This window comes from Salmo salar, chromosome 11 (genome assembly GCF_965601325.2).
Source record: "Salmo salar chromosome 11, fSalSal1, whole genome shotgun sequence".
NCBI classification, from domain to species: Eukaryota; Metazoa; Chordata; class Actinopteri; order Salmoniformes; family Salmonidae; genus Salmo; species Salmo salar.
The window spans coordinates 2,034,633-2,060,116 of NC_138301.1; the positions used below are offsets into that span (position 1 = coordinate 2,034,633).

Consider the following 25,484-nt stretch of genomic DNA (forward strand, 5'->3'; position numbering starts at 1 on the left):
GTATTGAACTTCGCACATAATCAGACTGTGACATACACTCAGTTTCCAAAGTTCCAACATGATCCAATAATTGATCGAACATGCAACAACATACACTGATTCTAGGCACAACATACTAAATGAACCAAATAAAAATCAAGCACAACACTTTTTAGGTGTCTTTATAGGCTGCTTGTCTTGATTGTCAGATTCCTCTTGACATCTATTGGACGAAATTGTAGGAATAAATTAGTATTCAGCTGACTTGGTTGGGCGGAGGGAACCCCACCCCCAGCCCCAACAAGGGTGTATTCAGTGCAGTGTAACGTTCCCAATGTTGCAGGTAGAAGTGTAGTATGTAGAGCTCAAATGACCCTCACAGTTCTACATGACAAACACATACCTAATCTATGCAACACCTTTCTCTCTGAACATTTTGTAACGTTGCAGCCTTTTGAACAGCCTCCAGTATAGGTGCCTATAATCTTGGCGACCCAGAACCGAAAATCTCACTGGGGGAAGAGGTATGAGATACAAGTTGAGCGCAAGTGCTGTAACCTCTTTGGTAGCTCCAGTTAGCTGTTGGACTTTGGTCGATCACGTCTCCTCCAATGTGTTTTGATTAGGAGCCGAGGAGAGGGGAATTGTGGAATAAAGGAAATACAATCTGGATTCACTACATCTGTGCCCAAGTGATTTCTCTAGAAGGCTGATGACTCAAACTCCCAGGTTGGCTAATATGCATAGTACCACCTTTAGCATCTAAGTGGAGCGCCTGCATTAGGCTACTTACAGTGGCAAGAAAAAGTATGTGAACCCTTTGGAATTACCGGGATTTCTGCATAAATTGGTCATAAAATGTTATCTTCATTTAAGTCACAACAATGGGAAAACACAGTGCGCTCAAACTAATAACACACAAATTGTATTTTTCTTGTCCATATTGAATACATCATTAAATAGAGATCTCAGAAGACCTACGATTAACAATTGTATCCAGCTGTGCTCAGGATAAATCAAAATTTAAAGCGCGGGCTCTCATTTTGCGTGTCACACTGCCGCCATTCTCAGAGTAATGTCATCCCTCTCTGTGCCTCAAGGTGAATGATAGGGAGGGTGGTGAGTGTGCAATCACAGTGAAATTATATCATTTTAGTGTCAGAACGCCAGATGGTCCATTTCAAAATGTCACTTATACAGGCCAATTTCTACGGCACATCCCACTGGGCACAGATGTCAATTCAACATCTTTTCCACGTTGGTTCAACGTTATTTCATTGAAATTACATGGAAACAACGTTGATTCAACCAGTGTGTGCCTAGTGGAGTGTACTTTCAAAGAGGCACAGGTTCTATTTTATTTCTTATTGGGAAAAAGATGTCAAACTTTTTGGAAAAGTGCTGTTATGTCAGGGTCAAAGGGAATTGCTTCCACTATGTTTTTAAAAAGAAATGATTCATGATATTGCATCACTGTAAACCTACAACCATGAGTTAGCGTTTCAAACATGTTAGAGTTATTTTGCTATATTCACTACAACTATTTATATAAATATATTACAGCTTTAAAATGTTGCAAAGGTAAGCGTTAACTCATTCGGTTAAAGATGATTTAGAACTTAGAATTTGCTTTTTACACTATTGTCTATGCCTAGCCATTGGTTTTTCAAATCTAGTAGGATATGGAGACTGGGGTAAGTTGAGCCAAAAGGGTAAGTTAAACCACCCTTGTTTCTCGGAAACCATACACAAAATTAATAATTTCCCCAAATATTTAGGAAGAGGTGATCATTTCATGGATTCTATGAATTAAGAAATCACATGTAAAAAGTAGTAAGCAAGTTAGGTCCAATTTTATTTTGTGTTAAGCTTGTATCTAAACCAAAGTAGATCATTTTAAGATTGTTCTATACATTAGTTGGGGTTCTCTATAGCTTTAATATGAGGTCCTAAACCTAGCATGAAAGTGCATTGTTGTAGCTGTGTGGGTTAATATGGTCAAAATGTTTGCCTTGGGGTAAGTTGAGCCAATGGCAAATTGAGCAAATTGAAGTGTTTTCTTCCCAGGAGTAATGCAAGGCATTATCGCTGAGGTATGAGGTAACAACAGGGCCTGGCCTATGTTAAAAGTGTTTAAAAAAGTACAAAGTGCTTGTTAGGTGTTAAGCCGGTGTTAAAAGATGCTTAATACATTTTTTTTTAAATGATGCAATTGTGATTGTGTTGAATTGTGATTGGGAAATAAAGATAGACATGGTTGTAAATAGGCAGTGGTAATACGACAATAAGTTGTGCCAAGAGAACACTGTTTTTGGACAAGCTGTTTTCAAAACTTTAATGTTTACATTCAATTCTTATTATTTCTAGGGAAACACATCCTGAAATATATGTAGATATCTTTGTTAGAAATAATAATATATTTCCCTTGACAAAGTGATGCTGAATGTAAAAAATGTCTCAACTTACCCTACTCTCCCCTAAAGGACATTGCTTATTATACCACTTCCTCCCGATTCGGCACATACTTGGCTCGAACCTGGGACATCTGCTTCACAAACACACATGACCATCCTCCCTCAAGCATCTAACAGACGCGCCACTCAAAAGCTAGCTATTGAGCGGCTCAAATGTGGATTAAGTTTCACACATCTCCATCCGCTATACATATACGATTTCATCTGTGTTCATGCATCTCTGTGTGGCCATATAGCCAAATACTTCAGAGTGAATCCACAGTGGGGTTTCCTTTATTTGCCGTTGATTGCACTAGGACCCTAGTTGATCTAAAGTGTGGGAATGGCCCGTGCAGAGCTATGTCTACAAAGTCTGATCTGTTGAACGAGGAACTGAAATCCTCTTCAGAAATGAGAAAGAGCCCCTGTCCAAGACACTCATGTCGGAATAAGGGGAAAGCCTTTCTTTAGTGGGTAAATTAAGACTATTCAATGTATTAATTTGCCAATAAAATAAATTACTTAAAGTTAATCACAAGGGGCATTGATTTTGATTACTTTTTAAAAGTATCCTAGGCCACTAACTCTTTTTTATATCTTACATAGGCTGTTTATACAGACAGCCCAATTCTGATCTTTTTTCAGATCAGCTCTGAAAAATATCTGGATTTGGTTGGTCAAAAGACAAATTTGTGAAAAAAAAGAAATCTGAATTGGGCTGCCTGTGTAAACACAGCCCCCATAGGCCTAGTTCACTTTTTTCTTAATTAGGGATTGTCGGGTTCACCTTGGGGTTATGATAGGGGCTGTACCAAATGTTTGATGTATTATAATAATTGATTATGCTTATGTTGTATTAATAGAAGGGGAGGGGTTATAAGAACCGGACTTGTGGAGGTCTACATTTTTTTTCTGAGGTCTTGGCTGATTTATTTTGATTTTCCCGTGATGTCAAGCAAAGAGGCACTGAGTTTGAAGGTAGACCTTGAAATACATCCACAGGTACACCTCCAATTGACTCAAATTATGTCAATTAGCCTATCAGAAGCTTCTAAAGCCATGACATCATTTTCTGGAATTTTCCAAGCAGTTTAAAGGCACAGTCAACTTCGTGTATGTAAACTTCTGACCCACTGGAATTGTGATACAGTGAATAAGTTAAATAATCTGTCTGTAAACAATTGTTGGAAAAATTACTTGTGTCATGCACAAAGTAGATGTCCTAACCAACTTGCCAAAACTATAGTTTGTTAACAAGAAATTTGTAGAGGGGTTGAAAAAAATAGTTTTAATGACTCCAACCTAAGTGTATGTAAACTTCTGACTTCAACTGTATATATATATATATATATATATATATATATACACACACACACACACACACACACACACACACACACACACACACACACACACACACACACACACACACACACACAAAACCAGTCAAAAGTTTGGACCTATTCATTCAAGGGTTTTTCTTTATTTTAGCTATTTTCTACATTGAATTATAATAGTGAAGACATCAAAACTATGAAATAGCACATATGGAATCATGTAGTAAACTACATTTTTTCAAACTACTCAAAATATATTTTATAATTTGAGATTCTTCAAATAGGCACCCCTTTCCTTGATGACAGCTTTGCACAATCTTGGCATTCTCTCAACCAGCTTCATGAGGTGGTCACCTAGAATGCATTTTATTAACAGGTGCGCCTTGTTAAAAGTTAATTTGTGGAATTTCTTACCTTATTTACTTAATTATTCAGACCCTTTCCTATGAGACTCGAAATTGAGCTCAGGTGCATCCTGTTTCCAGACTTTCAAAGTTCTTGACATTTTCTGGATTGACTTCATTAAAGTAATGAAGGACTGTAGTTTCTCTCTGCTTATTTGAGCTGTTGTTGCCATAATATGGACTTGGTATTTTACCAAATAGGGCCATCTTCTGTATACCACCCCTACCTTGTCGCAACTGATTCGCTCAAACGCATTAAGGAAAGTTTTTTTTTTTTTATACATTTGCTTAAAATGTATAAAACCTGTTTTTGCTTTGTCATTATGCGGTGTGCAGATTGATGAGGAAAACAATTTAATCAATTTTAGAATAAGGCTGTATCGTAACAAAATGTGGGGAAACGGAAGGGGTCAGAATACTTTGAATGCACTGTACCTACATGTACGCTACGTCAGTGATGGAAATGTTCTTGTGGGTTGTCTGCACAAAGGAGTAAACCACACTATCACTCATTAGCAATTTGTAAGTACGCCCAGAACATTGCCCTGGGAACAAGTATCTCAGTTTTAAGGTAAGAAGCCTGGTGTTGTATCAGTCAGTCAAATACAGGAACCAACCATGCTTATATGACTTGTGTAGCAGTACAAAAGGACTGAAAGGGAACCTCCCCTTTGGAGTTTCATCTGGTTTGTATTTCATTTGTGAAAATCTCCACAACTTAATAAAGACTGCTTCATTTACCTTGAGTCCTTAGTTGTGAATTGCCACGACAGGTCACAAGACGCAGGCCTCCTTATTTTCCCTAGAATTTCTAAGTAAACACCCAGATACAGCTTTCTCCTATAGAGCTCAATTTTTATGGAATGGTCTGCCTATCCACGTGAGACGCAGACTCGACCATTAAGTCTTTACTGAAGACTCATCTCTTCAGTCGGTGCTATGATAGAGCGCAGTCTGGCCCAGGGGTGCGAAGGCGAACAGCAAGGGACCGGACTGATGAACCACCCTTGCTGTCTGACTGGCCGGCTCCCCTCTCTCCACTGGGATTCTCTGCCTCTAACCGTATTATGGGGGCTGAGTCACTGGCTTACTAGTACTCTTCCATGACGAACCTAGGAACGCATCATTTAAGTGCCGTACGTGATCTTCCTGTCCAGTTTTGCACCCCTTCAAGCTCGTGCAGTGGAGATCTTCGTGGGCTACACTCCGACTTGTCAGGGTTGTAGGTTGGTCTGTTGCTATCACTAGTGGAGTGGGGGCTGTGCTTTGGCAAAGTGGGTGGGGTAATATCCTGCCTGGTTGGCTCTGTTCGAGGGTATTGTCGAACGGGGCCAGTGTACCCATCCCCCGTTTTTCGACCTGCTCTTGATTTGGATACTAGTTTACTTGAAGAAAATCAGTGTGAATGTTAAACTAAATCAAAGAACAGTCAGTCAGTTTACTCAAGAAGTAAACTAGCATCCGAAACAGCATTCTACACGTTTGCCTAATAATTTTTTATTTTATTTTTTTAAGTACCCTTTGACCACCCATTTATTCATCTAAATCGAGCAGAGTTCACATCTATTTTCTCCAGTCTCCCCTCCAGCTATGATTAAAAGGCAGTGGACACTGACTGCCAAGCCCCCCCCCCCCAAAAAAATCATTACACAAAAGGAGTTAAGGACCCCAAAAACACATTCAGAAAATAAAAAATTTCATTTGGAGACTTTATAGAAGAATTTTATTTAATACCAAGAAACCTGGGGGAGGGGTGGGTAGCTCAGGAAAGAGGGGGACTCAAAACACTACTGTTCATACTGATTTACATTGACTGGGGACATGACCTATTAGTTAGTCATGGTTACATCCCAAATGGAACCCTGTATAGTTAAATACTTAGAACAAGGGCGCATAGTGAGCTACTTTTGACCAGAGTCCTATGCAGGAAATATGCAGCCCGTGTCTGGCAACAAGTACACCTTTTCTCTGGAACAAGCAGTGCGGACGATGGTCACATACACATGGTTTACACCCAGAACCACAGATCAAGTAGAGAAAGGCGGCGATTGGGGGAGAAGCATGTCACTTGACCCTCGTACAGCTTCAAAATATGGGGCTTTCAGGTTGGTGGGGGGGGTATTTAACACCGCCTCCATAGTGGAGGTCCCTGGTTGTGGCCTCACCGCCATACCACTGCCTGCCCATTTTTTTTTGTAAAACCATTGTTCTGATAAAATCAAAGCATAAAAATAAATGAAAGTACATATAAATCTCAGGTCCATTTGTAGTTTATTTTGTTAAATTGGTTTCCTTCGCTTGTCACTCTTCCTCGCTCTCGTTCCCCGGTTCTATGTCAGAATCGCCATTCACTTTTGATTCCATCCTCATGCCTTCCGCCTCATCATCCATAGTCTCATCCTCCTCCCAGTTCTGCACAGACCAGAAACGCACAACAGTGAGACACTTCACGCTTCATCATACGTCAACCTTCCAATAAACGCAATGTCAGTGAGAATGTGTTGGTTCAAGAGCAAAAGTACACTTTACAACACATCACTGTATAATATTCCTTTCCACCCAAAAACATCACTAGTCCTATGGACCCATAGGGGTGCACATTATATTGTTTTTTTACCAACTGTTTCCAACTTAAGCAAAGGCTTGGTGAAGAGTTGAATCGAGTGTTAGTGCTAGGGTAAAAAATATGCACGCACCCATTGGGGTCCACAGAACAAGGATTGGGAAACCTTCATATTTACTTGATAAAGCGTTTAACAATCCATCTGTATTCCATCCCACCCACAGCCCCTTTGGGTCATCAGAACCACCTACATCAGAATCCTCATCTGGAAGACCTTCGTCACCTGAAGCATCGTCTTCGTCAGAGGACTCTAAAGTGAAGACAAAACAAAGCCGTCAGTCATAAAGCCACAGTCCAGACACTTTACAGCTTTATTATATTGAACAAAAATAAACAATTTCAAAGAAATTACTGAGTTACAACTCAAAGGAAAAGCAGTCAATTTAAAAAACATATTAGGCCCTAATCTATGGATCATGACTGGGCAGGGGTGCAGAATGAGTTTTTCCAACAAAAACGGCTTTATTAGACAGAAATACCCCCACCCCCACCTCAGATGATCATGCAGGTAAAGAAGCTGTGGTGAGTCCAGTTGGACGTACTGACAAATCTGAAATGTTGGTAGAGAAATGAACACTCAATTCTCTGGCAACAGCTCTTTTGGACATTTTTGCAGTCAGCATGACAATTGCACATGCCCTCAACTTTAGACATCTGTGGTATGTGTAGTGAAAACCACACATTTTAAAAGTGGCCTTTTATTGTGCACAGCACAAGGTGCACCTGTGTAATATTCATGCTGTTTAATCAGCTTCTTGATTTGTCACACCTGTCAGGTGGAACGATTATCTTGGCAAAGGAGAAATGCTCACTAACAAGATGTAAACAAATATGTACAAAATTTGAGAGAAATAAACTGTGCGTATGGAACACTGCTGCTCATAAAACATGGGACCAACACTTTACATGTTGCATTTCAATTTGTCAGTGTATATTGATTAGTCAGAACAGAGAAAGAGGAGACCACCAGAGAAATAGAGGAAGAGAAAGACCGAGAACACACTGAAAGAGGGAAAATAAGAGTTACGTGAGGAGAATAAACTGTTCAACAAAGCCCTGTGTTGAAGTGCACACATCCTCTCGAATGCTGTTGGGGAAACATCCTTATTTGCATTTGAATTCCCCCCCCCCCCCCCAAATAAAACTGCGGCTGTGCTGTGACACTGGGGTCTTGACTGATTGCTTAATGTAATTCGTAGCGAAAGCAAATGCAAACAGGAAGTCAGCTATATTGTATAGAGTAGCAGTATTTATTTAGTTATCACTACTCATAGTAAAGAGAAATACAGAGGGAGGATGGTGTGTGTGGCGGCAAAGTTCAGGGTTTGTTTGGCAGCTAAGCAGAGAATTGTGTTTGAATACAGAACGGATTTATTATTTTCACTTCTACATAACCACAAATGGAGAGGTGCAGCTGCAAACACTGAACCCTCTGGAGAATACACTTCAACAGAATGGCCACCGTGAGGGTGTAATCCTTTAGGGCGTCTTCAAAGAAATTCTGCATGATCAGATTTAGAATTTGATACGATTTTGATAATCTGAGGTACATAAGGACCTTGTTTTATGTCTGGGGTACATGTGACCTCAAAGAAATATAAAGTGGCAAGTTAAAAAGGACAGGAAAGTCCATACAGCATCTGCATTAGGGCTGTCCCGACAGTCTCGGTCGACCAAACGTAGTCTGTTCTTTTGACCAATACATTTTTGACATTTATAGACACCTATGTTTTAATAAAAATCAACTACATGCGTCGAGCTTGTCTGATGCTTTAAGCTTACGGTTTGATGAAAAAAGACGAATGCCTCGAGGGCACCAGAGATCTAGATAAAACAGAAAATGTAAACTTGACCTGACTATTCTCCTCCTGGTTTTAGCAGATTCTGTCATTCTCCTGAAGATGCCGGTAATAGGCTTCATGAGGAGTCTGCTACCATTCATGTGGAATGTCAATTTACCTTACAATTTTTACCAATCTGGATTGCAGTTATGGTTTTCACATGCACATTAGCGAGTTACATTTCATTTATAGTAACCTCATCTCAAAATCATTGTCATGTAGTTACATCACAACTCTATCCAAAAGAAAATACAAAGTAACTTCTATTGACATTGCCAACCATGTAAAAATAGCCTACATAAAGCCAACAAATAAAAACAGCCGGCAGGTAGAAAATATCCCGATACAAACATTTGCTATAAATCACATTGCAGACATGTCATGTTTAGCCAATGAACTTGCAACATTGTATAAAATATTTCGGGGACCTCAGGAGTTTTCCGAGCCAGTGAGCTTGGGACATACAGCTGTAGGAGATTTGCTTAGGGATAAGCAGCAATGCTCGACACCCCTCAGCCTGGTTCCTCTCTAGGTTTCTTCCTAGGTTTTTGCCTTTCTAGGGAGTTTTTCCTAGCCACCGTGCTTCTACACCTGCATTGCTTGCTGTTTGGGGTTTTAGGCTGGGTTTCTGTACAGCACTTTGTGATATCAGCTGATGTAAGAAGGGCTATATAAATAAATTTGATTTGAGATATATAAAAAATCTTAGCTGACATGGGATAATTGACTGGCAATCAGTGAGAAACAGTTGATGCACAACCAAAAATTTCAAAAATTGCACCTTGTGTATTCTACTATTCTAACGCTCAACAGTAAATTGAAACTCCGATTGACATCCTAAATATACAGTAGCAGTCAAAAGCTAACACCTACTCATTCCAGGATTATTTATTTTTACTATTTTCTACATTGTAGAATGAAATGACACGTAGGGAATCGTAGTAACCAAAAAAGTGATACATTTTATATGGGAGATTCTCAAAGTAGCCACCCTTGGCCTTGACAGCTTTGCACTCTTGGCATTCTCTCAACCAGCTTCACCTGGAATGCTTTTCCAACAGTCTTGAAGGAGTTCCCACATATGCTGAGCACTTGTTGGCTGCTTTTCCTTCACTCGGCGGTCCAACTCATCCCAAACCATCTCAACTGGGTCGAGGTCGAGTGATTGTAGGGGGCCAGGTCATCTAATGCACCACCCTACCCCTCTCGGTCAAATAGCCATTACACATCCTGGAGGCATGTTGGGTCATTGTCCTGTGAAAAAAAAGTGGAGCTAAGCGCAAGCCAGACCCAGTGGCGTATTGCAGCATTGAATTCTACATGTTGGTGTCCTTTAGACCATGAAGGCCTGATTCACACAGTCTCCTCTGAACACTTGACGTGTCTTACTTGAACTGAAGCATTTATTTGGGCTGCAATGTCTGATGCTGGTAACTAATATAGTTATACTCTGCAGCAGAGGTTACTCTGGGTCTTCCTTTCCTGTGGTGGTCGACATGAGCCAGTTTCATCATAGCGCTTGATGGTTTTTGCAACTGCACTTGAAGAAACATTCAAAGTTCTTGACATTTTACAGATTGATAGACCTTAAAGCACACCTGTTAATTGAAATGCATTCCAGGTGACTACCGCATGACGATGGTTGAGAGAATTCCCAGAGTGTGCAAAGCTGTCAAAGCAATGTATGGCTACTTTAAAGAACCAAATATATTTTGATTTGTTTAAAACTTATTGGGTTACTACATAATTCCCATGCTATTTTATAGTTTGTCTTCACTATTTATCTACAAAGTAGAAAATACAAATTAAGAAAAACCCTGGAATGTGTAGGTGTCCAAACTTTTGACTGGCACTGTATGCATGTAGGCGCGCACACACAGTGCCCTCCACTTATATTGGCACCCTTGGTAAATATGAGCAAAACTTGCTGTAAAAAATGTCTGCTTTTTATCCTCTTGGTCTTTCAAAATACCTAACCTTTAATTAAATGAAATAAATATTATTCTCCGAAACATGTGCCACAATTGGAACCCCTAGAAATTCTTGAGTAAAATGTAAGTATATTTCCCATGCATATTTTACATGTTTAAGTTCACCTGAGTGATTGAAGTGGTAAGCCATGACTTCCTGTTTCACTGGGATATAAATGAGGCGACATACAGGCCAAGTTCCCATAGTCAACCATCACTATGGGAAACACACGAGAATACAGTAATGCTGTGCGACAATTGTTGTTGACATGCACAAATCAGGAAATGGCTATGAGAATATAGCTCAACGATTGAAAATGCCCATTTCCACTATCAAGGCAATAATTAAGAAGTTTAAAGCAACTGGAAAAGGTTAACAATCAGCCTGGAAGAGGACACGTGTCTCTTAACCCCACGCACAGTGAGGAGGACGGTTAGAGTGGCAAAAATAATCTCCAAGGATCACAGCTGGAGAATTGTAGATGTTAGTTGGGTCAGAAAGGTGGTGTCTGGAAGTTTTGGAGACTATGTAACCACAAGATGTTTGGGAGGTTTGCCATAAAATTGCCTGTGCTGTCAAACTCAAGAGCCTATAGTTGGCCAAACGTTACTGGAACTTTCAATGGGACCGGGTTTAACAGTCAGATGAGACCAAAATAAGAGCTTTCTGGAAACAAACACCAGAGGTGGGATTGGCATAGCCAGAAAAATAATCATGCAGAAAAGTACCTCATCCCCACCGTGAAGTATCTTTGATGTTTTGGGACTGTTTTTCTTCCAAAGGCCCTGGACAACTTATTAGGATACATAGTATCATGGACTCCAAGAACCAGCAGATTTTAAATCAAAACCCGACTGCCTCTTCTAGGAAGCTTAAACTGGGCCTTGGTTGGATCTTCCAGCAGGAAAATGAACCAAAGCACACCTCAAACTTAACACAAAAATGGTTCCCTGACCACAGAATCAAGGTTGCCATGCCCTTCCCAGTCCACTGGCCTAAACCCCATAGAAAACCTGTGGGATGAGCTGAAGAGGAGAGTCCACAAGCATGGACCTCCGAACTAAAGGATCTGGAGAGATTCTGTATGGCGGAATGGTCTCAGATCCCCTGCCATGTGTTTTCCAACCTCATTACACATTATAGGAGATGACATCTTGGCAAAGGAAGGTTGCACACAGTATTAAATGAAGGAGTGCCAATAATTGTGGCACACATGTTAAGATGTTTTTTCATTTAATTATTTTACTTTAAAAGTTAGTTTTGTGAAAATTTCAATGCAAGACCGAGTACAGCCGGTTGTACTCATCTTTACCAAGGGTGCCAATATTAGTGGAGGGCACTGTGTGCGTTTTTGTTTCTGGAAAATTGATTCGAGCGCCTTCAAAAAGGGGGCCACCAGTTTCGGACCCCTGATTAACATAGTTGAATTCGGAAGTTTACATAAACCTTAGCCAAATACATTTAAACTCAGTTTTTCACAATTCCTGACATGTAATCCTAGTAAAAATCCCATTTTAGTTCAGTTAGGATCATTTTATTTTAATGTGAAATTGACATAAATTAGAAACTTTATCGAACAAAAGAACATTTATTGTGGACCTGGGATTCCTGGAAGTGCCTTCTGATGAAGATCAAAGGTAAGTGAATATTTCTAATGCTATTTATGATTTCAGATTACTCCAAAATGGCAGGTATCTGTATTGCCTAGTGTATTTTTCTGAGCGCAGTACTCAGATTATTGCAAAGTGTGCTTTCCTCGTGAAGCTTGTTTAAATCTGTCACAGCGTTTGCATAAAGGAGATGTTCATCTATAATTCTTTGAATAACAGTTTAATATTTTAGCAACTTTTAGGATGAGTATTTTTATAAATTGTAGTGCTGATTCACCGGCAGTATTGGAGGCAAAATATTTTCTGAACATCACGCGCCAATGTAAAAAAGGCTGTTTTTGGATATAAATGTCAACTTGATCGAACAAAAAAAATGCATGTATTGTGTAACATGTCCTAAGAGTGTTATCTGATGAAGATCGTCAAAGGTTAATGCATAATTTTTGCTGAATTTCTGGTATGTGACAACTATCCTTGCTAGGAAAATGGCTGTGTGGTTTTTCTTGTGTTGGAAATGTCCTAACATAATCCAACTTTATGCTTTCCCCGTAAAGCCTTTTTGAAATCGGACAACATGGTTACATTAAGGAGACGCATCTTTAAAATGGTGTAAAATAGTCCTATGTTTGAGAACTTTGAATTATGACATTGTGGTTTTGAATGTGGCGCTCTGATTTTTCACTGGCTGTTGAATAGTGTGAACCGTGGGTGGCCCACCTGCCCAAGAGAGGTTAACAAGAAACTTGGAGTGGTTGAAAAGAGTTAGACTCCAACCCAAGTGTACGTAAACTGCCAACTTCAACTGTATGACAATAGATACAAATACTGCAAAAATAAATGTTGGTACCCTTCAAATCTGTGCCGAGAATCATGTCTCGGAGCGTTACGGTCAATTCCTTTGACCCCACGGCTTGTTTTTTTCTTTTGTCATGCACTGTCAACTGTGGGGACCTTATATAGACAGGTGTGCGCCTTTCCAAATCATGTCCAATCAATTGCATTTACCACGTGTACTCCAATCAAGTTGTAGAAACGTCAAGGATGATCAATGGAAACAGGACGCAAAAAACTCTAAACCCGTTTACACTGTCATTATGGGGTATTTTCTGTAGATTGATGGAGTAAAAAAAAATCTATTTTAGAGTAAGGCTGTAACGTAACAAAACGCGGGAAAAGTCAAGGGATCCGAATACTTTCCGAAGGCACTGTACATATATAAACTCACCTAAAACAATCTCGATCGAGCAACTGCCTAACAACCAAAGAAAGACAATTTGGGGTGAGCACTAATCTGCATACCCATTGGATCTGTCAGTTCCATGGGGATATGCATTTAGATCTAGCGTTTGTGTTTTGAATTTTGTACCGTGAGCAGATTGTGTTAACTGTAGCATATAGCCTCCCAGTGCTTAGTTTCAACTAATGCATATTTTGCCTAGTGGTGCATGCTGTTGAGTTTGCCACGAGACAAATGTAACCAGTCACACAATCCTAAAATCTCCTAAGAAATTAGGTGCCGTTTGTCTTACAGTAATGTTATACTATTAGGGTTGTAACAATTCACCGATAAGCATTTGTCCCCGGTTCAAATGTTAAAGATGAGTGCACCGGTCCGCGGGAGCAAAAACAGATCCAAATTAAGCACGCATAAGTCAGAGAACCTAAACAAAAAGTCTACGATTGTTTATTTACTGAAATTTTTATTTAAAAAAAACAACCCTTACCTGTTGTGACAATTGATGAGCCCTCTCCTTCAGTTCAGTAGCCTAACAAACTGTCACGCATGTAACTGCGTATTACTGTCAGATAACTGTGTGCCCAGTGCTGGAGACAGCTGCTCAGGGGTAGGCATGTCCTGCTCTAATAGGCTAGTCATACTTCCACATGGCACAGTCGGCATTCGCACGTTTGTAAAAAGGCTTTTGCACGTTTGTAAAAAGGCTTTTGCAATGTCGAATAAGCTTAATTAGTTGAGTGACAACCAATGTTAAATGCTGGGTCATTATTAGTGTGGAAAATTGTGGTTGTAACAGTTGTGTAGCCTACCAGAGTGGATACAAGTTTTCAATCATTCAGATTTTATTTAGATTGTTCCATTAAGAAATAGTTTTGGTAGTGTTGCTTTAACCTCTCTAGGGTAGGTGGGACGCAATCGTCCCACGCTATTCAACAGCCAGTGAAATCTGAGCGCCAAATTCAAAACCACAAAATGTCATAATTCTGAAACATATGACTATTTTACACCATTTTAAAGACAAGACTCTCGTTAATCTAACCACACTGTCCGATTTCAAAAAGGCTTTACAGCGAAAGCAAAACAGATTATGTTAGGAGTACATAGACAAATAACCACAGCCATTTCCAAGCAACTAGCATGCATCACAAATACCCAAAACACAGCTAAATGAAGCACTAACCTTTGATGATCTTCATCAGATGACACTCCTAGGACATCATGTTACACAATACATGCATTTTTTTGTTCAATCAAGTTCATATTTATATCTAAAAACAGCATTTTACATTGGCGCGTGACGTTGATAAAATATTTTGCCTCCAAAACAGCACTACAATTTACAAAAATACTCTTCATAAACGTTGATAAAATATTAAACTGTCATTCAAAGAATTATAGATGAACATCTCCTTTATGCTAACGCTGTGAAATATTTCAAAATAACTTTACTGGGAAAGCACACTTTGCAATAATCTGAGTACTACGCTCAGAAAAATACATCAGGCAATACAGATACCCGCCATTTGAGTCACCTAAAATCATAAATAGCATTAGAAATATTCACTTACCTTTGATGATCATCAGAAGGCACTTCCAGGAATCCCAGGTCCACAATAAATGTTGTTTTGTTCGATAAAGTCCATAATTTATGTCCAAATACCTCATTGTTTGCGCGTTCAGTAAGCTTCTCCAAATGTAGGAAGCGCGCCAAATATTTCACGACGAAAAGTCAAAAAGTTATATTTACGTTCGTAGAAACATGTCAAATGTTGTATAGCATCAATCTTTAGGGCCTTTTTAACATAACTTCAATAATATTCCAACCGGACGATTCCAATGTCTTGAAAAACGCTATGGAACATAGCTACCTCATCACATGAACTCATGTCATTTTCTGAGTCACCAACTTCCCGGCCTTCTTGTTCGCTCTCTGTTCACTGCAAAATCCTGAAACAAGGTTCTAAAGACGGTTGACATCTAGTGGAAGCCTTAGGAAGTGCAAAATGAACCCCAAGTCACCGTGTGTTAGATAGGCAATGACTTTAAGACTACAAGCATCAGATTTCCCACTTCCTGGTCGGATTTTTCTCAGGTTTTTGCCTGCCATATGAGTTCTGTTATACACAGACATCATTCAAAGTTTTAGAAACTTTAGTGTTTTCTATCCAAATCTACTAATATGCAAATATTTGACTATGGGCCCGAGTATTAGGCAGCCTACTGTGGGCACGCTCTTAATCCGAAATCGAAAATACTGCCCCCTATACCTTAAAGTTAATCGTTAAATCCCTATACGCTATTATATTCACTTTGTTACGTAGAACACCATCAATATGGAATCTTGCCAACATTAATTCAGCTTTGATACAACAAGCACCCGTCACCCAAGTAGCCTGTTCTCTATGAGTAGAGCAGAGTGAGCGTAAAGAAGAGAAACCACTACCTGTGGAGAAGCTTAGGGACCTTCAGCTGTCGGGCAGAAGGGACCAGAAAAATCTGAATAGCATCTGCAGCCACTCAGTAGTAAAAAATAAAATAAATAAATGAAGCCTGCTTTCCAAACCAGAAATGCAAATATGAACATCCCCTACAACTGAGTGCCCTGATAATCTACAAAACGGCAACCTGTTGCAGCCTTACCCAGCCCATCCAGGGCTTTCCTCACTGGCTCCACACACTCCATCCCCAACCCGCAGCAACAGGCTTCAGAGCACAGCCACCTGATCAACAATACTTATGAACTTATGAAGCCAAACCATACCGTCGGCAGGAGTAATGGAACGCGTCTAATTAGGTCATGAAAATACATTCCATGCGGTTCAATAAACCATGGTATACAGCGCTATAATTAGAGACAGTGTCGAGTGTTGTTCACTGAAAAGACGTGTGGGGGGCTTTGAATTGAACGCCACCACTGTGGCGTCGGTCACCCAGTATCAGGAGTAATCATAGTTTGGCGTGCCCTGCTGTGTATTAGCCAGTCTGACTAAGGATATGCAAATGTCCTGGAATGCCAGCAATTAGAGAAGAGAAAGAGCTAGGAATAACAATGCAACATGGTACAGTAAAAGAGACAGCTTAGTCAGAGGAGATCCTTTGCGTATATCAAATACAATGTCTCTACCATTGGTGTCAATCCATTACCGTAAATCTTCCTTTAATAGCCCCAGCGTTTATATGCTTAAAATCACTGGAAACAGGTGATTAAAGACAGGCTTCTATTTGAGCCAGCATCTTTTCCCTTAATGCATATGGTGTTTGCAGAATTTTAGCATTTTAATACAATAAACTGTTATTTACAAATTCTTACCTTTTCTTTCCTCTTAGTAATCGTCTATAAAAAAATCCTGGATTTTCTAGTTCTTACTTTCGCCACAAGAAGGCCATCTGCCAATTTCTTGGAGTCTGTTGTCCTGAAGTTTACTGTTTGCCAGTTAGCTAGCAGTTCTCAGCTTCTCGCAGCCAATGGCTAGCAGTTTTATTAGCGATTAAAAACGAATGATTGCCATAAATTGTTTTAGTCATTACTAAACTATTTAATGTAACAAATCAGACAAACCTGGTAAACAAGTCATGGTAATTAATAGTAACCATGCAAACACATTTAGACCGGGAGTTTATTTGTTGAAATGTGTGCCGTTGCCCAGCTATATAAAAAAAAAGGGACAAATGGTGCATTAAAATTTCTTAATTTGCGCTAACATTAAATTGCTCTCCTGCGCTTTCAAATCAGTGTCAATGAAGTGAAGGATATAAAAGGAACTGAAATGCACAGAGTGATAGTGAATGTATGAAGAGAAAATGGAAAAAAGAAACAGAAAGTGGGCAGTGTGGCCATTACCCTCTTCATAGACAAGCTTAGCCGTGTGGTCCACGTCTTTGACTTCGTTGCCGCTGTCGCTTGTCGCCACCTGGTGGAGGGAAGAAATTATTTAAAGGCAGGGGTTGCCACAAGTGGGGAAACATGTAAACATTAAAGTGGCGTTATTTATAATGACTAGTGATACCTTTAAGTCCGTTTATTTAAGTGGCCAGAGATTTGAGTCCATGTTGGCAGCAGCCTCAATGTTAGTGATGGCTGTTTAACCTGTTATGGCTAGGGGGCAGTATTTTCACGGCTGGATAAAAAACGTGCCCGATTTAATCTGGTTACCACTCCTACCCAGTAACTAGAATATGCATATACTTATTACATATGGATAGAAAATACCCTAAAGTTTCTAAAACTGTTTGAATGGTGTCTGTGAGTATAACAGAACTAATTTGGCAGGCAAAAACCTGACAAGGTTTCAGGCAGGAAGTGGCCTGTCTGACAAGGTGTCGTTCTTCTTGTCTCTGTTTATTGAAGAGTGAGGATCTTAGCTGTCCCGTGACACTTCCTACGGCTGCCATAGGGTCTCAGAAGGAGGTAAAAAGCTGAATCGTGGCTTTGCAGGCTCTGGCTGAAACAAAGTAGCGTGTTTGGGTAGTGGCTGGTTACAGTACTGTGAGACTCAGGCGCGTGCCCGCGTCGACCGAATGCTTTGTTTTCTTTCCTCTGTTTAGCTAAAAGGAGATTCCCGGTCGGAATATTATCGCTTTTTTACAAGAAAAATGGCATAAAAATGGATTTTAAACAGCGGTTGACATGCTTCGAAGTACGGTAATGGAATATTTCGATTTTTTTTGTCACGAATTGCGCCACGCGCGCGACCCTGATTTACCATTTCAGATAGTGTCTGGGACGCACGAACAAAACGCCGCTATTCGGATATAACGATGGATTATTTTGGACCAAACCAACATTTGTTATTGAAGTAGCAGTCCTGGGAGTGCATTCTGATGAAGACAACAAAAGGTAATGAAACTTTTATAATAGTAAAGCTGATATTGGTGAGTGCTAAACTTGCCGGGTGTCTAAATAGCTAGCCCGTGATGCCTGGGCTATGTACTTAGAATATTGCAAAATGTGCTTTCACCAAAAAGCTATTTTAAAATCGGACATATCGAGTGCATAGAGGAGGTCTGTATCTATAATTCTTAAAATAATTGTTATGCTTTTTGTGAACGTTTATCGTGAGTAATTTAGTAAAATGTTAGCGAATTCCCCGGAAGTTTGCGGGGGGTATGCTAGTTCTGAACGTCACATGCTAATGTAAAAAGCTGGTTTTTGATATAAATATGAACTTGATTGAACAAAACATGCATGTATTGTATAACATAATGTCCTAGGGTTGTCATCTGATGAAGATCAAAGGTGAGTGCTGCATTTAGCTGTCTTCTGGGTTTTGGTGACATTATATGCTAGCTTGAAAAATGGGTGTCTGATTATTTCTGGCTTGGTACTCTGCTGACATAATCTAATGTTTTGCTTTCGTTGTAAAGCCTTTTTGAAATCGGACAGTGTGGTTAGATAAAGGAGAGTCTTCTTTAAAATGCTGTGAAATAGTCATATGTTTGAAAAATGGAAGTTTTTGTATTTTAGGAGTTTGTATTTCGCGCCACGCCCATCATTGGATAATGGAGCAGGTGTTCCGCTAGCGGAACGTCTAGATGTAAGAGGTTAACAGTCTGATGGCTTTGAGAAAGAAGCTGTTTTTCAGTCTCTCAGTCCCAGCTTTGATGCACCTGTACTGACCTCGCCTTCTGGATGATAGCGGGGTGAACAGGCAGTGGCTCAGGTGGTTGTTGTCCTTGATTTTTTTGGCCTTCCTGTGACATCGGGTGGTGTAGGTGTCCTGGAGGGCAGGTAGTTTGCCCCCGGTGATGCATTGTGCAGACCACACGACCGTCTGGAGAGCCTAGCGGTTGAGGGCGGTGCAGTTGCCGTACCAAGCGGTGATACAGCCCGACAGGATGCTATCAATTGTGCATCTGTAAAAGTTTGTGAGTGTTTTTGGTGACAAGCCAAGTTTCTTCAGCCTCCTGAGGTTGAAGAGGCGCTGCTGCGCCTTCACTACGCTGTCTGTGTGGGTGGACCATTTCAATTCGTCTGTGATGTATACGCCGAGGAACTTAACTTATCCCACTTCACTACTGTCCCATCGATGTGGATGTGCTCCCTCTGCTGTTTCCTGAAATCCACGATCCTTTGTTTTGTTGACGTTGAGAGGTTATTTTCCTGACACCACACACTGTCCAGATGGGATAGGGCAGTGTGATGGCGATTGCATCTGTTGACTTATTGGGGCGATAAGCAAATTGGAGTGGGTCTAGCGTATCAGGTAGGGTTGGAGGTAATATGATCCTTGAAAGCACTTCATGATGACAGAAGCGAGTGCAATGGGGTGATAGTCATTTAGTTCAGTTACCTTAGCTTTCTTGGGAACAGGGACAAAGGTGGCCATCTTGAAGTATGTGGGGACAACAGAATGGGATAGGAATTGGTTGAGTAAGTCCGTAAACACACCAGCCAGTCTGTGCATGCCCTGAGGACGCAGCTAGGGATGCCATCTGGGCCAGCAGCCTTGCGAGGGTTAATGCGTTTAAATGTTTCTCACGTTGGCCACAGATGAAAGCCCACAGGCTTTGGTAGCGGGCCGTGTCAGTGGCACTGTATTGTCCTCAAAGTGTGCAAAGAAATTGTTTAATATGTCTGGGAGCAAGATGACGTCCGCGACGGGACTGGTTTTCTTTTTGTAATCCGTGGTTGACTGTAGACCCTGCCACATAAGTCTCGTGTTTGAGCAGAATTGCGGCTCCACTTTCTCTAAACTGACGCTTTGCTTGTTTGATTGCCTTGGCTGGAATAGCTACACTGTTTGTATTCGGTCATGTTTCCAGTCACCTTGCCATGATTAAAAGCGGTGGTTCATGCTTTCAGTTTTGTGCGAATGCTGCCATCAATCCACAGTTTCTGGTTAGAGAAGGTTAAATGGTCACAGTGAGTACGACGTCGCCGATGAACTTGCGAATAAACCCGCTCACCGAGTCAGCGTTGTCTCAGGCTATCCAGAACACATTCCAGTCCACGTGATCAAAGCAATTCTGAACCGTGGAATACAATTGGTCAGACCAGCGTTGGACAGACCTGAGCACAGGTGTTTCCGGTTTTAGTCTTTTGACTGTGAGCAACAAAATGGAGTTATGGTCAGATTTGCCCTAGGGCGGGGGAGGGCTTTGTATGCGTCGCTGAAGTTCAAGTAGCAATGATCCAGAATGCTAGCAGCCCATGTCGCGCATTCAATATGCTGATAGAATTTAGAGAGTCTCGTTCTCCGGTTAGCTTTGTTAAAATCCCCGGCTACAATAAATGCTGCCTCAGGATACAGTTTACATACAGTCCAGTGAAGTTCTTTCAGGGCCAAAGAGGTATCTGCTTTTTGGGGGGGGTGGGGGGGTATACACAGATGTGACTAATTGAAGAGAATTCTCTTGATAGATAATGCTGTGGGCATTTGATTGTAAGGAATTCTATGTCAGGTAAACAAAAGGACTTGAGTTCCTGTATGTTGTGGATACACCATGCGTCGGTAATCATAAGGCATACACCCTCGCTCTTCTTACCAGAGAGATGTTTGTCGTGCGATGCATGAAGAAACCCGGTGGCTGTACCTACTCCAACAACATATCCCGAGTGAGCCATGTTTCCGTGAAACAGAATGTTACAATCTGATGTCTCTCTAGAAGGCAACTCTTGCCCTAAATTCTGCCTCTCCTGCAGTAGGCCGCCAAGTCTGTCTCTCCTGCAGTAGGCCGCCAAGTCTGCCTCTCCTGCAGTAGGCCGCTGGGATAAGATCCCATGTCCAAGGTGGAGGTCCAAACAAAGGATTTGCTTTCGGAAAGACATATTCCTGGTCGTAATGTTGGTAAGTTGTCATCGCTTTCATGTCCAATCGCTCTTCCCGGCTGTATGTAATAACACTTGACATTTCTTGGGCTAACATAGGAAACTTACCGTTTTTTTATGTACTTCGTATTATTTCTTAAGGACCTGAAGCAAGGCGACCATCTGTCAGCGCCAGAGTCTGAATACTCGTAAGTAAGTTGTTTATTTTTTGTATACATCTTCAAACACACACAAAAAAAAACATTTTCCCACTGTCATTATGGGGTAGTGTGTGTAGATTGAGGGGGGGGAAAAAATGTATTTCATACATTTTAGATTAAGGTTGCAATGTAACAAAATGTGGATTAAGTCACGGGGTCTCAATACTTTCCGAATGCACTGTATAGTGGAAAGCCTTACCAGAAGAGTGGAGGCTGCTATGGCAGCAAAGGGGGGGCCTTCATATTAATAGCCATGATTTTAGAATGAGAAGTTAAACGAGCACGTGTCCACATACTTTTGGTCATGTAGCAATTATTACCCAGTTCTGAAGACTAGACTGCTTCTATCCAACCCATGATGAAGGCCTATAAACTAGATAACGACTGTAAGCCCATTCTTCAGTAACCGCTCCATCATGTGCGCACCACAGACAGGCACAAACTTCTTATCCTCCACTAGAAAGGAATATTAGAAAATATTTTACATTGCTTGCATTTAGTCTCTGCCCAGGCTTTCAACATTGTCATCTATCATGAGCCACCCATTGCCTTCAATTTGACACTTTTGGGGAGTTGATTTATTGTTTGATACATCTCCCCCTACCCAATAGGGGTGATAGCATCGTATATCAAATGTTTTATGGGTACATAATCACAATAGGACAAACGTTGACATTGCCCAATCCTACTGGCACACCAGATCTGTCCAATAAACTTTAAAACATTTGTTTTTTTATTCTGAGAACCAGGGTTTGGTAGGGACAAAGGGCACATCAAACACAGGGAAAGGCTCTCTTCACTGTTCCTGTAGTATCAATGACCCGGCCATCAAAGGGTCAGTCACTTTTGATATAGGGTAGTAGTGGTTTCAGTGTCTCATCCATCTCAAACAGTTTCACCAAACCTCTACTCGAGTGCCCCCAACCAGTTCCACTTATGAGTTATTCCAGCATTAACACACCTGAATGAACTGGTCAACGAATCACAGCCCTAGAATAAGTGGGCCAAGTTTCGGGACCCATCTGTGTGTAGAGTAATGGGAATGGCACTGGCAATCAAATAATACATTTGTGAAAGATGAACTATTTTGCTACAACTGCTGAGACGTACCTGTGTCATGAGCAGATAGAGCTTGCCGTGCAGCTTGGTCAGCTTGTGGAACATCTTGACTCTACTCTCAATCATGTGGTACAGCACTCCCAGCTGAAACACCAGGTCTGGCAACTGGTACAGAGGATGGAACACACAAATCAGCATTTATGAAAGCATTATTCCTTGGATTTGTTAAAATGAAGATTAAATGTTGGCCTGTCATTCTGTCAATAACAATCTGAGTATAACTAATTTCTCAAGAGCAAGGAATTCAAAACTCAAATCCCCTATGATTTGAGGGCTACTGGTTATTTTCAAAATGTAACCTTTAACTAGGCAAGTCAGTTATGTACAAATACTTATTTACATTGACGGCCTACCGGGGAACAGTGGGTTAACTGCCTTGTTCAAGGGCAGAAAGACAGATTTGTACCATGTCAGCGCAGGTATTCGATCCAGCAACCTTTGTTACTGGCCCAACGCTCTAGCCACTAGGCTACCTGCAGAGTGTTCTAGAAAAAAGAGATGCATACCTATAAAGGCGAGGTGCTGGCTAGCGGAGTAGAAAACTAGAAAATAAGGGAAAGCCGCACACTCTAAGAGCTCAGATGCAAAAATGTAATAACCAACGTTGACAGCAAAGCTGTCTTCATCAGGGTATCACAAACACTGCGAGATGAGTCATTTATATAGTGTCAAGAGACACACAGGTGTTTGTAATCATGGCCAAGTGTGGCCTAATATCATTGGTTAACTCAAATATATATATAAAAAAAGGCATACAAAAAGAAAAACAAATGGAAAGCATACGATCGTAGTCTAAAATGTATCTAACAAACAATTACAAATGCAAAATCACAATAATGGCTTCAGATCAAAGTCTATGTTGAGACCGAAGGGAGCAAGGGTCTTTAAATTAAAGATCCAGGCAGCCTCTCGTTTTAACAATAAATTATCAAGGTCACCCCCTCTCCTCGGGAGGGTGACATGTTCGATGCCAATATAACGCAGAGACGAAATCGAATGGTTTGCTTCCAAAAAGTGGGCCGCAACTGGGTAAGTCAAGTTTTTGCACCTAATGGTGCTACGATGCTCTGAGATACGTACTTTTAATTCACGCTTAGTTTTACCCACAAATTTTTACCACAAGGACAAGTTATAAGATAAATAACTGCCTTTGTGGAACACGTAATAACACCTTTAATTGGGATAGATTTCCCTGTTTGGGGGTGTTTGAAGGATCTACATTTATAAGTGCCATTGCATTGAGCACAGCCATTACACTTGTAATTTCCATCCAGTATGGGCGCAACTAGACGTTGTTCAGGAATATCTTGGGGTGGTAAATCAGTGTACCAATTGGTCTCTGAGATTTCTGCCCCGCGAGAATACGACCAGGGGAAGGTCAGAAAACACATTACCGAGACTATCATCCTATTTTAGAATGTGCCAATGTTTGTGAACGATTCCTTTAATTTGTTCAGAGCACTTTGAATAGCAGGTAGTGAGAACGCAAGAATGCCTCTTTCTGCGAGACTGACCTTGAAAAAGGTCATGTCTCGTTTTGTTTTGAATTTTCTCAATGGCAATATTAATCTGATCATTGTTGTACCCCCTCTCCTTGAACTTATCCTGCGTCTCAGCCATATTTCTGTCGAAATCTGATTGTTTTATACGACACATTGTTTTATACAAATTCTTTTGATTCGACAGAATTGGCTGTAGGGCAAACTATTTTTCAAGGGAAGTGGGTGACAACTATCAGCCCTCAACAAACTGTTACGATCAGTAGGTTTCCTGTAAAGATCAGTGTATAGAACATTATCTTCACACAAGATCAGAAGATCCAGAAAACTGATTTGACGTGTATCAGATTGCATAGTAAATCTCAAATGTTCAGAACAGGAGTTAAGAAAAGCATGGAATGCCTGGAGCTTTTCTGCATCACCCCTCCATAGAACAAAAATATCGTCAATATACCGTTTCCAAATAATGATGTTAGGCAAGAAAACATTTGAGAGGGTTGAAAATGGATTGTTTCTCCATGTAACCCACATACAAATTAGCATAGTTAGGAGCCATGGGGGATCCCATAGCAGTACCCTTCGTCTGAATAAAGAAATCATTTAGAAACATGAAATAGTTGTGTGAGTACTATTTCAGCCAATGTTATAATGCAGGCACTGGAAGGTAGTTCATTAGGGTCACGTTGCAGAAGAAAATGTTCCATGGCTTCAATACCGCCCTCGTGTGGAATATTTGTGTATAACGATTCAACATCAAAAGTAACTAACAAGGTGTTCTCAGGGAGAGGCTCAAGAGATTCAATGATAGAGATCATACTGCTGGTGTCCTTTACAAAGGAGGGGAGCTGTTCTGCGAGTGGTCTAATAAAAAAAGTCAACAAAAGTAGATAGAGGGGCCGTTACTGCATCAATGCCCGCTACAATAGGGTGCCCTGGAGGGTTTGTAACATTCTTGTGTAATTTCGGCAAAGTATAGAAAGTGGCAATTTGAATTTGAACATGTCTACCTTAACTTCAAAACCGTTACTGTCTTGTAGGCACAAAAGATAACCCTTTATTAAGCAAAGAGACATGGGCAGGGCTCAATATCTTGCTTGATAAATTAAAGACACTCAGTCCCGTGGGTTCTAGGACCGTGTGAACGGTCTCCTCTGCTAGTCGTTTCTTCTTACCCCGTCAGGTGCGGCATCTCGTCGATGCGCGTGCCTGCGGCCAACGAGAGACTGGGCCAACGGAAGGGCGCAGTTGGCCGCAGGCACGCGCATCAAGTTTTTTAGAAACATCCGTTGAAGGGAATACTTTAGCTCCCCTAATCCTGACATTTCTATTGAACCAGTAGCTTACTCAAGAATAAACAGGAGTTCAAATCTTTCCATAATTTATCTAAGGATGAAAAACAAGCTTTGCTTGATTTACAATCCGATACGTCAGTCCTTATTCGTC

The 25,484-nt window shown here is 40.7% G+C and overlaps 1 protein-coding gene across 1 annotated transcript in view; it reads right to left on the minus strand.

Annotated features, from left to right (window-relative positions):
• Positions 1-5,879: 5,879 nt before the first annotated feature.
• wdr43 (WD repeat domain 43) overlaps positions 5,880-25,484 on the minus strand; it is a 51,451-nt gene continuing 31,846 nt past the window's right edge. The window contains exons 14-17 of the mRNA XM_014126147.3: positions 22,534-22,647; positions 17,297-17,366; positions 6,988-7,046; positions 5,880-6,585 (exon numbers count right to left, since the gene is read on the minus strand). Coding sequence (XP_013981622.1) covers positions 6,475-6,585; positions 6,988-7,046; positions 17,297-17,366; positions 22,534-22,647 — 354 coding nt within the window. The 3' untranslated portion in view covers positions 5,880-6,474. The remainder of the gene's footprint in view (positions 6,586-6,987; positions 7,047-17,296; positions 17,367-22,533; positions 22,648-25,484) is intronic.